Source organism: Habropoda laboriosa, unplaced genomic scaffold (assembly GCF_001263275.1).
Source record: "Habropoda laboriosa isolate 0110345459 unplaced genomic scaffold, ASM126327v1 scaffold65, whole genome shotgun sequence".
Taxonomy (NCBI): Eukaryota; Metazoa; Arthropoda; class Insecta; order Hymenoptera; family Apidae; genus Habropoda; species Habropoda laboriosa.
Genome location: NW_017100254.1, coordinates 4,004,322 through 4,019,361, shown reverse-complemented (window position 1 = coordinate 4,019,361; position 15,040 = coordinate 4,004,322). Strand labels below are relative to the sequence as shown.

The following is a 15,040-nucleotide window of genomic DNA, read 5'->3' as shown; positions in this document are numbered from 1 at the left end:
TTCTCACTTGGAAAATACGAATGACGCTGAAAAATCATCAGAGTTACTACAAAATAAAAATGTAACAAAAATACTACATTCCCAATGTGGTTAAATTGAAAAATCAAATTTATCAACGATACGGCTAAAATTAAACGTAGAATAATTACCATCCTTGAACTCTTTTTCTCGCAAAAAAAATCCCAGAATAAAATCCGGCGATGTAGATCAGTTCTCTGTTTCTTCGATTTTAAAGGCGCTTGTAAGAATTCAGTTTCTGCATACATTTCATTTCTACGACTTGCACACGTCGGAAATACAAGTGAGAAGAAAGAACTGTATGTTTCGTGCTACACGAAAAGCCTATCAGCCGTTTGATAAACGAGCTATACGTATTGGTAGGTAAAAGCATTTGCAATCATTTCCTTATTTACACGCAGATCTAAATTTTTTTCATTCTTACATTTAACATTCTTTCCTTTCTGTTACTGAAAAACGTAACAGTGTTTTAGCTTTCATTTACAAAAAGCATAACTGAATAATTGAAAGCACATGATTGGATCATTTCAATTATTCAATATGCAAATACTTACACTTAGAGTGTAGAATGTAAACTGTGTCAAACAGTTATGGTTATAAAGGGTTACAGTTCGTTTTCTGAATTTTAAGAAACATTTTAATTTTTTTCGTTATATTTCACAAATTAAGACGGAAATGATAATAATGGGATTGGACGAATAGGATTTTTCAAGCAAATGTTGGGAGCAGAGTGACAGAAGTGTGAATGAAGAGTGTTTGAACAGATTCTTTATTTATCAGATCTTCCTATAAAATAAACATTTCGGTAAATTTCCTGTAAAATTTATTGCTACGCTCTAAAAATCCCCATACTCTTACAGAATATCCAGACTCGAATACACGTTCGTTATTCAGGATATTGCTTCGCCGATTCGGTAGCTAAGATTCGTATCAGAAAATCGTTGGAAACCGCGATATTCGTGTTTTACTTCCCTTCTTTTATTTTTTTTTTTTTATTTTTCAGAAGATACGAACGTTCGAATAAGTACTGTATAATTTTCAGTAACGTGTTCAAACGGAATTTACCGGCCCCGAGGTTTCGCGTGACGCGAAAGTAAAATACACAGGGTGTGTGCCGTGGTGTTTTCGTGTTAAGTGTCTCACCTTCGAGTACATCAGACTGAGCGGCAAGCTCATGGCGATGCTGAGAATCCACACGAAGATGATTTTCAGGGTGACTCTTCGTCTGGTTTTATTACGACCAAATTTCATGGGGTACCGTAGACTGAGGTACCGGTCCACGCTTATTGTGCACAAATGCATGATGCTCGCCGTACAAAATAACACGTCCAGGCAGATCCAAACGAGGCAGTAAACTGACGGCAGGGGGAAGTATCCTGAAATAAAAATGAATATTTCTCTATTAGATGTGACAACGTGTGTGATACCATTATTGTGTTTCAAGTATGAGTTCGTTCGTATAAAGGACAGGGGAGGATCTTTTCGTTGGTTATTTATGCCAGCCGAAATTTCGAGAATGTCAAAACTACGTTAGGCGTGTGCCTTTGTATTTTTTCTTTTACACAGTTCGAAGAGTTGAAATGCGAAATACCGTTCAATATTCACCTGTGCAGGAAATTGGTAGTGCGAGTAATTAATTGACCTAAGAGAAATTCAGAAGTTAAATATGTAAATTATGTATTATAGAAAAAATTGAAAATTAATTATAAAAAATATGTATATTTTTGTAATAACGTGGAACGAATTTATGGTTGAAACTTAGAAATATTCCATGGAATGAAAGATAAACGAAAGTCCATTCTAAATTTCATTTATTTAAATAATTAATCAAATTTAGATTGGAAGTTTCCAAGTTTCAAATATTCCGCCTAATTTCTGCAACTGGCAGTAACTCAAATGCATAGTTTATCATTTCCCTATCTTACATACAGTTATATCAATAATGAGATCAGAAATTAAATTACAAATAACTTTCTTATTTACCATTTCTTTCTATCTCAATTCCTTCTGGAGTTATTTGAATTAATGAGTTTTCGCTGCCTAAATTTAGAGGGTGACTTCACCCCTTAAATATGAATGTCCATTAGTACGAACAGTATGAGTCGAATACAGTTAGGATTCTCTTTCTCCATGTGTCCAGACTTTCGTTACCGTACTTTATAGCGATTGCTGAAGAGTCAGTCGTTCGACGGTAGAATTCTATGCTGACGAAAAACCGTCCAAATCAATCTTCCGCAAACGTCTAACATTCCAGACGAAATTAGATGCTAGTCCATCATCGTCCATCGTTCGAGACAACGCGATAGTATTATCAGTCGAAACCACTTGCTCTACCGTAATTAAATCAGTTACCCAAGATTAATTTGGCGAAGAGCCGCGATCGAGAGTTCAAATTCAAAGCGCAGAGTCTAACGAGACCAAGCCTTTAAACACTTGTTCCGAGATTTTGTCTAAGTGAGTGTTTCGTTAGCAGTGTTCGAGCAATCGGAGAAATATTTAGGGAGCAATTAGAAAATTCGAAATTGCCCGGCGGGCAGCGGGTTTCGTTACATGTAAACCGCAAAAAGCGCAACCTGTGCTCGAAGATCGATCGGAATTTCACCGCGTTACACGTTTGCACATGTGATTTCACATTCCGTGTTAGCATGAGTTTCCACTAAATCGAATTTCCGAACTCGCCCGGCGCGCATCGTTAGCCGTCGCTGACACTTTGCCTTCCCTCCTTTCCCACTTTCCCCAATTTTTTCGCTTAACTTCATTTTCACACTACTCGCTGCTCTTCGAACTACTTTACCTCCACGTGCCGCGTAACTGATCTCGACGTGAAAGGAGCACAGGTCAACGATAAATGAAGCAGGGAACGAGAAATCGTCGGGTCGGTTTCAATGATCGTTTGCAACGCTTTTACAGCGGTTTTTCTTTGAAACCACTTGCAATTGTTACATACGGGTGAGCGGGTATTCTTGCAAACACGTTGGATTGGGGATTTTGTGCTGCTTTTCGGTGAAATAAGGTCTGTTTCGATGATTAAATCACGAGATACCTTACACTCATTTGCGAGGAATAAGCGAACCTGTATACTAAGGCTTGTATACTTCTGAAACTTAGACTTTCGCATTTATATTTCATTTTTGCTTTAAAACTTTATTGTAGAAATATTTATATTGTATTGTATTTTAATTTATTTATGTTACTTATTTGAATTAAGAGTAAACCGTTACTTATTTGTATTAAACATTTATGTATACTTAATCTTCCCGTGGCCGATCAAATGATCGGTTAATAAATAAAGATCATATTTTGCCCAAAGTAATACAGGTGATTGCCAGTTTAATATAGAAAATGGCCATTAGATAATAATTAAAAAAAATTACACATCAAATTTGACTTCTTTTGAGCTTTTTTAAGTTTTCGCATTCTCCACAAGAATTCTTTTTAAATTTACCACACCTAGTCCTCCCAGAATTTCTAACGTTCAAGTACCTTCTCGGTGCAGCGGCGTTTAAACCAAAAAGAGCCAGTTAAAAATTAACGATCAGCCGGCTAACGAACACACGGAAGAAGAAAAGAACGATATTTCAGTTTAAAAACAGTTTCCCGGTTGATTTAGGGTATCCTCGGTGATTCCGACAGTGAGTAACTGCAGAGATCCTTCGTACCGCGGTGGTGGGTAGTGGAAGGAAGGAAGTGATATAGATAGCGAGAAAGGTAAGAGAAGAAGCAAGCAGTGCGTTTCATCCGGGGGCTCCCCTGGTGAATGCACCGCCGGTAAATCTACCTAGGAGACCCATGCTTTAGATGCAGTTAGGTTCGGGTTAGAGGTTGTATTTGTATGAATAGAACCAACTCCCTTTCAAGAACTCACAGCCTCTTACTCTTATACCATGTCGCTCCAGTTCCACTCGATTCTCCCACTGAACAATCGATAACAGATCGTTCACGTAAGTACATCATACACTTGTGTTCACACTGTGTAATTCCTCCTCTGGAGACCGTCTATTACGAGGTTCTGTATGCAAATTATACGTGGACCACCAGGAATGAAGGATTTCCACGTTACATCGACATACAGGCTTTCTGTTCAGTAAAATAAACATACCACGATCTAACATTCTTGTAGCTGATACGTACGACCCAATTTTTCAAACACACGAACTCGTTTAGGATTATCAAACGTACCTTTGAAATCTACAAATATTGCAAGCACATATTTACACTCACTTCCGTAAACACACTCTCTCGTACGCATCTAAGCAATCTGAAAAGAACGATATTTCCTGCATTCTTTCAACTATCCTTCTCTCAGAACGTTTAACCATTTCTATCGTCTTCCCAAGCACACGGAAATTAGGCTAATTGGTGTGTAAGACAGGGACTGATATCACATTTTCTAGGAATTTCAATAGGAGAATTACACTCTCTTTCTTCCACTTCAGCCACTCTGGAATAGCTCTTTCAACATTTCTACACTCACTCCAACTCAAGTAGAGTGTTTTCAAGCAACTTCATCAGACATAAGTACTGTCTCATTCACCTGATCCCACTTAAAGCTACTCACGTTTGCGGAAATATCCACTCGCGGTCTCGTCGCGGAACGAACACACGAAACTGGGAATCGTTCACAAATCTTTTCCAATTATCCTCTTTCGCTATGGAGAATGAAAGAGGATAATTGGAAAATTCGCTCTCCCTCGGCTGTCTTTTGTATACAGCCATTTTCTCACCTACTTCCTCGCTGTTCGCCTTCCTGCTCCTTTTCATATCATTTCAACTCATTCGTCCACCCAGCTGATCTGCCTCACACCCTCCACCTTCATCTCTTTCAGTCGCTTCCTATTCGCTACCTGGATCTATGACATCGCTCTCTCTCTCTCTCTAATAGATCATTCGTATTCATCCCTTCGTTCACACTCACACCGTGTAACCGTGCATTCTCTCTCAAGTCATTCACGTATTCCTCACCGCTACGAGATCATTCCTTACCGCAACATGTGCGTCAACAACAGCTTTTCATATCGATCACGATATCATTGCGCATCCAGCGCATGCATATGCAAAACGATCATTCTATTTGCCGAGACCCATTCATTCCACGAGAAAACCGCATCCATATTCTCGCTCTGTCCATGTATGCCAGGTATGGTTCAATGTTTTACTGCTTTACGGTTCAAAGTTCCTATATTCCCTTACACACTACGATTCTCCACGTATGCATTACTCACCATCACTCTTGCTTCGGTAGACCCACGCTCACATACGACTCTTGCAACACTTCCACATTCACAACGCGCTCAGTAATCACACTGCGACAATTACCACGCATAAAAAACCACTAGTCATCGCTTATTTTCCCCTTCTCTCCTCCCATCATTCTCACGTACTCAGAACACACGGTGAACAAAACCGAGCGATACACCCTTGCTCGGTTAAATTGAACAATATCGGGTAGCTCGTTTCAATTCTCGCGAGCAGGCTAGCGTTTTCATTCTAACTCGGCAATTTAAATTGAAATTAAACGATTGAACATTGCAATCGGCTGTAATTTGCATCTAGGAGAACCAAAAGAACAGTTTAATCTCGTTTGAAAATTTAAGTACCCCGTATAATTCCAGCTGGAAGAAATTCACGTTATAGTTAAAGTGTTTTCACGCAACGACAGGGGTATACATCTTTAATTAGGATCGGTGGGTGCCGTAAAAAGAGCGCAGTGGTGCGATGGAACTTATAGGTTCAATTTTCCCCTGGTAGTGAAGCTATTTTCACGTGCCGGCTCCTTATAACGGCCTCACGTTGCGGCTCAGCACGTACTCGAACCACGATAACCTCCGCTAGCTGATTTTCTCAGTCAGAGCTACACAGTATTTCCATGCAACCGGGAAAATACTTCCGATCTACGGAGATAAAGAATTTAAATGGCACGACTCTTTTTATTGTGATATCGAAAGACTGATAGACGCGTAATATTCGCGAGAGACAGTAAGTTTTTAAGCAAAGGTATGATAACGAAGAAAGTAGACACGGTGTTCGTCAGATACGTCTAAAGAATTTAGGTAGTTAACGTTGGAAGCTTTGGAAGGACAGAATCATTTCGACAGCGAAAACGAAACTTTGGAAGAGTTGCTCGACGTGATAAGCGAACTCGGAACTTATTTTAATCTCCTTGCTTTAGTTATACGTTACTTTGTAATTGTAAAGTAATAAGTTTGTTAAATTTCGTTTATTACGCTTTAGCGTGGCTTTAACGTGGGTTTAATTTAGTTTTTCTGCTTTTTCTTGGCTTTTCATTTCGTGCGCGAGCTCGTGTACGTGAATAATATAGCGAACAGTGATTATGTGTGTTGTGTACATAGTGTACATTGTGTTTGCAGTACACAATGGAATACATATTTGTGGAAGTTTCCGGCATGCACCTGTGACGTGGTAAAGGCAAACGGTAGTTCTGTAGAAGTCGGAAATGCCGTTTACGACGCCAAATATCACTGTGTTCTTCTCTATGACTTGTACGAGGTAAGGTGCAGGCCATATGTCGGTGGTATTGAGGATCACTGTATCCCCTGTGTCTCGGCGTGCCCGATATTCGTTGGTGTATGGAGGTTTGCTCGGTTGCGGGGATATTTTTAAACGTTGATATCTAGAAAACGAAGCCTCGAAGGCAATCTTTTTATTCTTCGTTTTCGTCTTATTTCTGTTTGTAGAACCGCACCCTAAATTTTTATCCAGGTATGCTAGAATATCTGTTATGCTAGAATATGTGTTAGTTACATTTTCTCTGCATAATTTACTACTTGGTAGTTTCTACGAACTGTATCACGATGAAAGTATAATTAGTTGGGGATATCTATAAAATTTAAATTATATTTCATAATTTGTCGATCGATGAAAGTGTGTAAAGGTATATGTGGCCGAAACTTTAATTTACATTGGTTATATTGGTCTTATCACGACGTAAAAACACATATGAACAGGAAATTTGCACGCTATACGTCATTGTAATAGCGTGAGTTAAAGTATTATGTCTTTCAGGGTAATTGTTCTTGTGAATTATAGACTGCCGCAATGCAAACTTCTCGTCATAGATTCAAGAATATAATGTAAAATGGACGTTGTTGCGCTAGTTTCGCAGGGACTTTCCGAAAAGTCTCGATGATTTGCAATGCCTGGTAACTCCTTCAGATAACCAAAAAACAAATTATGCTTCTAAACTTGAATTTTTAAAAAAATTCAAATGTTAAAAATGCTAAAATTACAAATGTTAAAAAATTTTTATTAAGAGCTCTGTCATTTCGTCCATAACAACCTAATCACTTTTACTAAATAAGTCATAAATCACGCTAGTTATAAAATGTCTGGCAAAAGTAGAAACAAATTCTAAGCAAAGCACCTGATAAGAGAGAAATTCTATTGCAAATAAATAAATTCAAAACAGAAATACTGGAGTAAAAAAGAATATTTTCGCACAAAGAACGTGTGCAGCCATAAATTTCACAGTATTCCAATCTTCCTCGCGAAAATTGTATTCGCTTTATTAAAACAGCGTTATTGAACATTTTTTTCCAGCACTCGAAGCAAAATGGCGTCGGACATTTCCATACCTTCGCGCTCTTACAGTTCAGAATTGTTCGCAACCGTGGAAGAAGAAGAAAGTTTGCATGATGTTTTCACAGTGAGCAACGAAATGTTCACGAACGACCGTGACTTTGGTTCTTCTCTTCCTTCTTTTCCAGTTGCTCCTGTAGGCTGCTGCATATTGCAACAGGCAGCTCGAAGCGTGGCGCGGCTGCATTATTAAGAAGTTGCTGTAACGCGACGAAGCAGGAGAACATCGTTCCCAGAGTGCCGCAGCTGTAGCTGCCGGGAAGTTTCGTCATCGAAGGAAATCTAATAAGTGGGGACAAGTAAATTAACCGAGCTAACTTTTAACCGGCCGAGAAATTCTGTCTTCGGCGAGGTGGGTTCCGTTCTTCGCTCGTCCTTATTCAATATGAAAAGTCTTCGGTTTGCTTTCAAATTCCAATTGAAATTTCTGCAATTGACCCGAGAAGTTGGCGATAAACGGTGCTTACTTTGTGCGAAGTTGAAAGTGATAGAGGTATTAAAGATTGAGATAGATAGTTATGTCGGAGAAGGCAGTTTTCAAAGGTGAAAAAGGGAGATTTTAGTAAGTGTTCTTGACGATGGAGGAAGAATTTGATGGGGAAGTATATAGCAAGGGTTTTCAGTGGAAATTGAAGTTTGAAAAGGGAACACTTGTTTGGCTTATTTAGAGAAAGTATATTTAATATTTTGACGGAGTATTATTAAAGTATTCTTGGAATTTCAAATACCAACGAAATAATTTCAATTTCTTCATGGAGAATAATTGTATTCAGAATCTACATAAACGTTCGTATATTTAAATAGACTGTCGAGTATAGTCGGTGATGCGTCGAAGTTCCATCGATGATTTCACATTACAACTACGACCGCGAGTTCACTATTTTATTAGTGTGCATAACGAGCCGTCAACAGTTGTGTGTATTGTTAACAATCGCATCACGTTTTCGTTGAATCGCGGTAACGCGTCACAGGCACGACAATTTTACCACCATGTTGCCAGAAGCCGCGAGCCCATGTATGTAGCCGAAGCCACAAAACCACAAGTCGAAAGTGTTTTTGAGAGAACAAGTGTTTGAAATAGACAATTGTGAATAAATATTTTTATTTTCTTCGAATGACACGGGATATATTGATAATCACCGATTTAAATTATGCTAGGACGCGAGATATCTCCTCCAAAGTGTCGCGAGATATCTCGTCCCAAGCGTTGTGAGATATCCCGTCCAGAGTCGCGAAATTCTCGTCCAAATTGTCGGAAAATATCTTCTCCAAAGCCTCGCGAGATATCTCGTCCAAAGTGTCGCGTGGACATTGCGTCGCGAGATATCGCGTCCCAAGCGTCGCAAGATATCTCCTTCAAAGCGTCGCAAAATATCTCATCTCAAACGTCGCGAGATATCTTCTCCAAAGCTTCGCAAAATATCTCATCTCAAACTTCGCGAGATATCTTCTCCAAAGCGTCGCGAGATATCTCGTCCAAAGCGTCGCGAGATATCGCGTCCCAAGCGTTGTAAGATATCTCCTCCAAAACCTCGCGAAATATCTCGTTCAAAGCGTCACAAAATATCTTCTGCAAAGCATTGCGAGATATCTCGTCCCCAGCGTTGAAAGATATCTCTTCCAAAGCGTCGCGTGGACATTGCATCGCGAGATATCTCCTCCAAAGTGTCGCGAGATATCTCGTTCCAAGCGTTGTGAGATATCTTGTCCAAAGCGTCGCGAGATATCGCGTCCCAAGCGTTGTAAGATATTTCCTTCAAAGCGTCGCAAAATATCTCATCTCAAACTTCGCGAGATATCTTCTCCAAAGCTTCGCGAGATATCTCGTCCAAAGCGTCGCGAAATATCGCGTCCCAAGCGTTGTAAGATATCTCCTCCAAAACCTCGCGAAATATCTCGTTCAAAGCGTCACAAAATATCTTCTGCAAAGCATTGCGAGATATCTCGTCCCCAGCGTTGAAAGATATCTCTTCCAAAGCGTCGCGTGGACATTACATCGCGAGATATCTCCTCCAAAACGTCACCAGATATCTCCTCCAAAGCATCCCGAGATATCTCGTCCGCGGACACAAAGTGACTCGGCGAAGTGAAAAGACACATTCAGAAGAAAGACAATAAGACGGTAGTATTTTAAAAGCAATGGTTTGATCGTGAACCACGTTTTCACCAACCGCATGAGCATCACCAATTGAATGCATGGCCGGCCTTAATCAGATAACTGATCGAATCCGCGGTCAAATCCATATGAATTCGGTGAGCCTGCATTCACCAACGTCGTGCAGTCTCGATGCGATACGATTAGCGCAGAAAGTGTACCCGTGATCATATCGCCTAACTACCGCCGCGCGATTTCTACGAAAAGAATTACTTGCTGCGTGATGCTTCGGAAACTCATGGGATCTCGTGCACGCGACGCTATTTAAACAATTCCGACTGTCGCTTAACATCGTTTGTATGTAGAAACATTTCTCGAAATAACAGATACGAAATTATAAATGAAAATTAAGTCAATACTCATATATTATGGATCTTTCGTTCAAGCCATTTCAATCTCCATGGAAATTAGCATACAAGGTATTTGCGAGAATCGAAAATTGCAAATTTATCTCTGTCTTATTATTGCATTAGGTCGGTAGAACGATTAGAACGAGTGCATGACATTACAGATTGCTATAGTAGCGTTGTGCATAACTCATTGTAATTCATTCATTCGTAATAATTCACACTAATTCATTTTCTGGAGTTTTCCAACGAGGTTCTTTCTCCGTTCGTCAAACAGTTATCTCTGTTGAATTTAAGAACGTAGAAAACAATGAAGATGGGAAGGCTGCTTCCCTGTCAAATGTCAAGAGACAAGGGAGAGACTTCTAATCAGCCTCTCCCTGTCGAAAGGCCAGGCGCGGGAGGTCCCAGTACCTGAGATTCCCCCAACGCGCGCTCGACAAGGGCAGCCATGGGAATTTTAGCGGGTAAGAATCCTACACTGCCCCGTCTCCTTCACCAGGGAGTCCAACTACCTTTCGAAGATTTCCCCCATGTAAAAAAAAAATGTATTTCGCTTAACATCGTGATTTACGACCTCGCTATACCTCTTCCACGAAGCAGAAAGCTAAGTGTCGATTCGAGAGAAACTAGCGCGAGTTACTTTCAAGTATATGTCCATCTGAAACCAGTTTCGAGAATTTTTACTCTCGGATAGACACTGGAAAACTTGTCAAGAGTAAAAGTATACTCTCGAGCACTTCTCGCGCGAGTTTTACTCTAAAAAGTGCTTTAACTACAAACGTATCTTACCTTTTTACGTTCGAGCGTAAGAAAGATTTACTAATTTGGAAAATAATTCGGTAATTCCACCTTGCGTCTAAGAATTCAAAGGAGAAACGTGTATTGGTAACCATTTCTCACTTGCACAGTTTCTATCGACGTTAGTATCGATAAATTGCCAAGGAACAGAATTGTGTTTTTGTTTACTCGAGGAATACTAATACTCGTGATAGAATAATCCTCCGGAATCCCTTCTCCAATTCTCTCGAACTCGTTTCGTCTGGCAGAAACGAAAAAAAAAAACGAACTTGGACGTTCAAAGTAGCGATTCGGTGGCACAAAAATACAGTTGAACGTATCGATTCCGATACCTCAGAGGCTGTTAGAATGTCCCTGTAGTTCTGAATGCTGGCAATCCCGTGCGGTTATTGCCCGACGAGATATTTGTCCTGGCAAATCCAGAAATAGATTGCCAAATGGACGTCCAGCCAACGTTATAAATCACCGAATACGCTTTGTTTCGTCAACCGTACGCTGACTAAATGCGTTCGGCTTGTTGCTCATTCCTTCATTCTCTTCCAAATTGAAGTACACATCGAAGTGAATAAAGGTGAGTAAAATGTTCGGTTTGGATAAGACAGTCTCTTCTTAGTGTACGTTCAATTGAAGAAATGTTAAAGATTACTAAGGTATCAGTTGTGTTTGATTTAACCGGATCATCTCTTTTGGTACTTTACACGAGAAATTATACGAGTCCTTCACAGGCCAAAGTGATTGACTCTACTTTTTGAATTTTTTGAATTTTCGCGCCAAAATACTTGTTGAGCTTTTCTTTTCATATTTCAAATAAATTTCTTTAATAGTTAAGCTTAATTCTGTGCTCAAAACTGTTTCTATCAAGTTCGCCTTACTTCTAATTTATCTCCTATAGATTTCATTACGCAGCTGAATATTAAATTACAGAATTTCATTTCGTGCGATGAAAATTTTAGGCGAAAATTTGTGTTTCGAAATTTCATATAAAAATTACTCCTTTACGCACACTAAAAGTCACAATATAATAAATAAAGGACTTTTCTTTTGCTAAATTATTTATTCTAGACCTGTGTCACAGTGAAACGAAAGCTTTAAGTTGAATTTATGAAAAGACCACATATAGACTTGGCGTGTTTTATCAATAAAACGCCGACAATGTGTGTAAAGAAGCTATAATATCTTCCGCATCGTACGTTTAAACTGCTTTACTCAACCAGTTACTTCGTAAATTTCCGAGAAAACTTGAGGCATGCTTTCGATTGTACACGTAGTTCAGCATACCTGAACGGCTGCGCCCTTTAATCAGAGATTATTGAAAATTCTATAGAACTTGGCGGGATGAAGTTCTGCAAGTTTCTGGGAGTGCGTTCAGTTGATGAGTCATTAATTAAATTCTACTAATTGAGGTTAAACCAGCCTGCAGTTATTTAAAGTCGACCACGTCACTGTCCATTTTAAATTGTACATTTTCCAGGATTAGCGTGTGGTAAACCGTAAAAATGACGGCTAAATACGGAAATAGAACGTAATAGTGATACGTAGGATACGGAAGTTGTATTAATGTAGCCCGTGTGTGCTGTCGCACTGAGCCGACTGATTAAAAATGGACAAATGCGTGTTGCCTTTCTAACTTTGTGTAATTTTTATTGTATGTAAAACTAAGTGACTAGTTTGACTGATAGATGTTTTTGCTCTGATGGTTGTAATGATTCTTCCTTCTCGAGAGCTCGTCTTCGCCCTCGAGAGCGGTGGTTCTTGAAAAATACGCTGATTGGTGAATATTTTCTAGTATTCATCGCCAATCAACGTGCCTAATTTTCTCGCCAACTCCTTCCAGTGCGCCCTTAGCGCGCTTTACCCTGGTGGAGTGGGAGAAGATCCCAAGGGGTAACCAAATGTTTATAATAATTCGGGAAATTCCTCCGGGTGACTCATCGGCCAGCGGACCGTTACAGACAATTGTACCCTTAGGAAAACCCGTGGTTTATGGCATGTTCTTAAGCTATTGAGCGCGAAAGGCACAAACGGCAAAAAACTCTAATTAAGTGATTCTACCGGCCTTCGCTAGGATGGACGTTAAAGCATAAAATAGTAAAGTAAATCCTAATCTCAAAAACAGCCTGTAGGTGCGATCGTGCCATAAACCTTTGCCTGATGAAACCTAACAATTATAATATTATTAACATTATTATTAGATACTATTATTATCATAACCATGTACGATGCTCGACTCGTGAACGAGACTGGTTTCAGCTCGAACTCAGTATCGTTGCGCTCCCGATGTGTTAATCCCGGAAGGGCGAAATTCTAGTAGTTGGTGTGGTGATGGTGAATAAGAGGTTTCTCTCTGTCAAAATATTTTTCAACTCACTTATTTGTGGTGGTGCGTGGTCGGTGTATGTTCTGATTGGTTGGACGTTGAAGGTGGTGGAAAAGAAGGTCTCGAAAAATGCGGAGGTGTGATTGGACATTAGGAAACTAGTGGAAGGAGAACGTGAGGGTGAAGGTGGTGGGCAAAAGTTGAAATAATTTGGGGAAAACCCGGAAAGGGATAGGAAACATGACCAGGGATAGGGAAGGAATTTGTTAGGGGATAGGAAGACGGCTGGGAAGGACTGTTTATTAATTTATGATATGTTACTGGCCGGTGGGCTGCGCGACCGGACAATGGACTTGAATAATGGTAACATGTGTGTCATTTCCATAAAGGAGAGAATGATATTTATATTCTAGAAAAATCGCAAAGATCTGTTATCCTAGAAGGTAATAATTTTAAGGCATGAAAATGCAAGAAATGAAAGAGAAAATGTACACGATTGATTTAAATTTTGATAACTGAACTCGGTCTAATGTCATTGAATCATCGAGTCGTATTTAATTATCGAGTTTCTTCTATTTTTCAATCTTTCGTGTATTGACTACTTTGAGCAACAATTATTTCATAAATTCGACAAATTTCTTCACTTTCGTCTCTCCATATTCCTGTACACCTTTATTATTTTATTGTCAATCATTGCGAACGTCCTTTACGCATCTATTTCACGCAGCTGCGAGGAAATCTCGGTTCTCGTCATGGCAAACAAGAAAAATTGCGGCGAAGCAACAGACGAATCAACACCTGCGCCAACGGTTCCATAAAGTGGCTTGTGCTTGCAAACTGGCCGACAACAGCTTCGAAAGCTCGGTGAAACTTGCGACGAAAACTTTGTACTTAGCGCTTGGGAACCGCGTTGTCGGAATGGAGATGGATTTGCCGCAGTTGTAGAGGGGAAAAGCTCGACAGAGGACGTTGGGAAAAGCGATTGTCGAATTTTACCCTGAGTTTCGTCTACGGTGCATTATAAATTGTGATTGCCGGAATATATTCGTCGAAGAGGATATTTTTCGTGCAAGCCCCGGGAAGAAGGGTTTATGAACGAAGAAGTGGGACAAATTGTAAATGAAAGATGAAGTGAAAGTTTACGTTGCGTTAAAATAGAAATGAAATATAATAGAAATACGAATCATGTGTGAACGGATTCAAATATATTGGAAAAACTTGGATCTTATAGGTACAAACGTATTTTATGGTGTTTTTGCCTTTTTCAGTGTACTTTAACTTTTCAGCCGCGAGCGATTTTCATATTTTTCTGTGTAAAATCGCGGGCGAAATTTATACCTCGCGTAGGTGATATTTTAATTCGTTGAGAAAACAAAAAACCTATGAGAACATTATCGAAAGTTATATTTCATAATTGTAAGAGAAGAATAAACATTTTCTTTTTAATTTTGGAATGTTGCATTGTAGCATATGATTGACGAAATGCAACTTGCCAAGCAAAATTCATATTATATGAAATAATGTGACGTGCTGTTTCAACTATGCAGTTAATTCAATTTTGAGTTTAGAAACGAAAAGAAATACTAATACAGAGATGACTTTGTCTGAAAATAATGATTTACTGATTTACAAACATAAACAATTTTCGTGTTTAAAAGCTGCAAAGATACAAATAGTACACTCTTCCTTAGACAAGAGAACAGATGAAAATCATTGGGCTGAAGACTCGAACTATGCGGCGGATAGCCGGAAACTTGGCGTGAAAAACTGTCGAGCAGCGGCGCTGTTTGAGGCCGGGCAATCTCG

At 39.5% G+C, this 15,040-nt stretch overlaps 1 protein-coding gene across 1 annotated transcript in view; it reads right to left on the bottom strand.

Moving 5' to 3' along the window:
* The window catches only part of LOC108572488 (5-hydroxytryptamine receptor 2A), a 62,748-nt gene that overhangs the window by 32,526 nt on the left and 15,182 nt on the right, over positions 1 to 15,040 (bottom strand). The window contains exon 2 of the mRNA XM_017934736.1: positions 1,162 to 1,394. Within this exon, the coding sequence (XP_017790225.1) occupies positions 1,162 to 1,394 (233 nt within the window). The remainder of the gene's footprint in view (positions 1 to 1,161; positions 1,395 to 15,040) is intronic.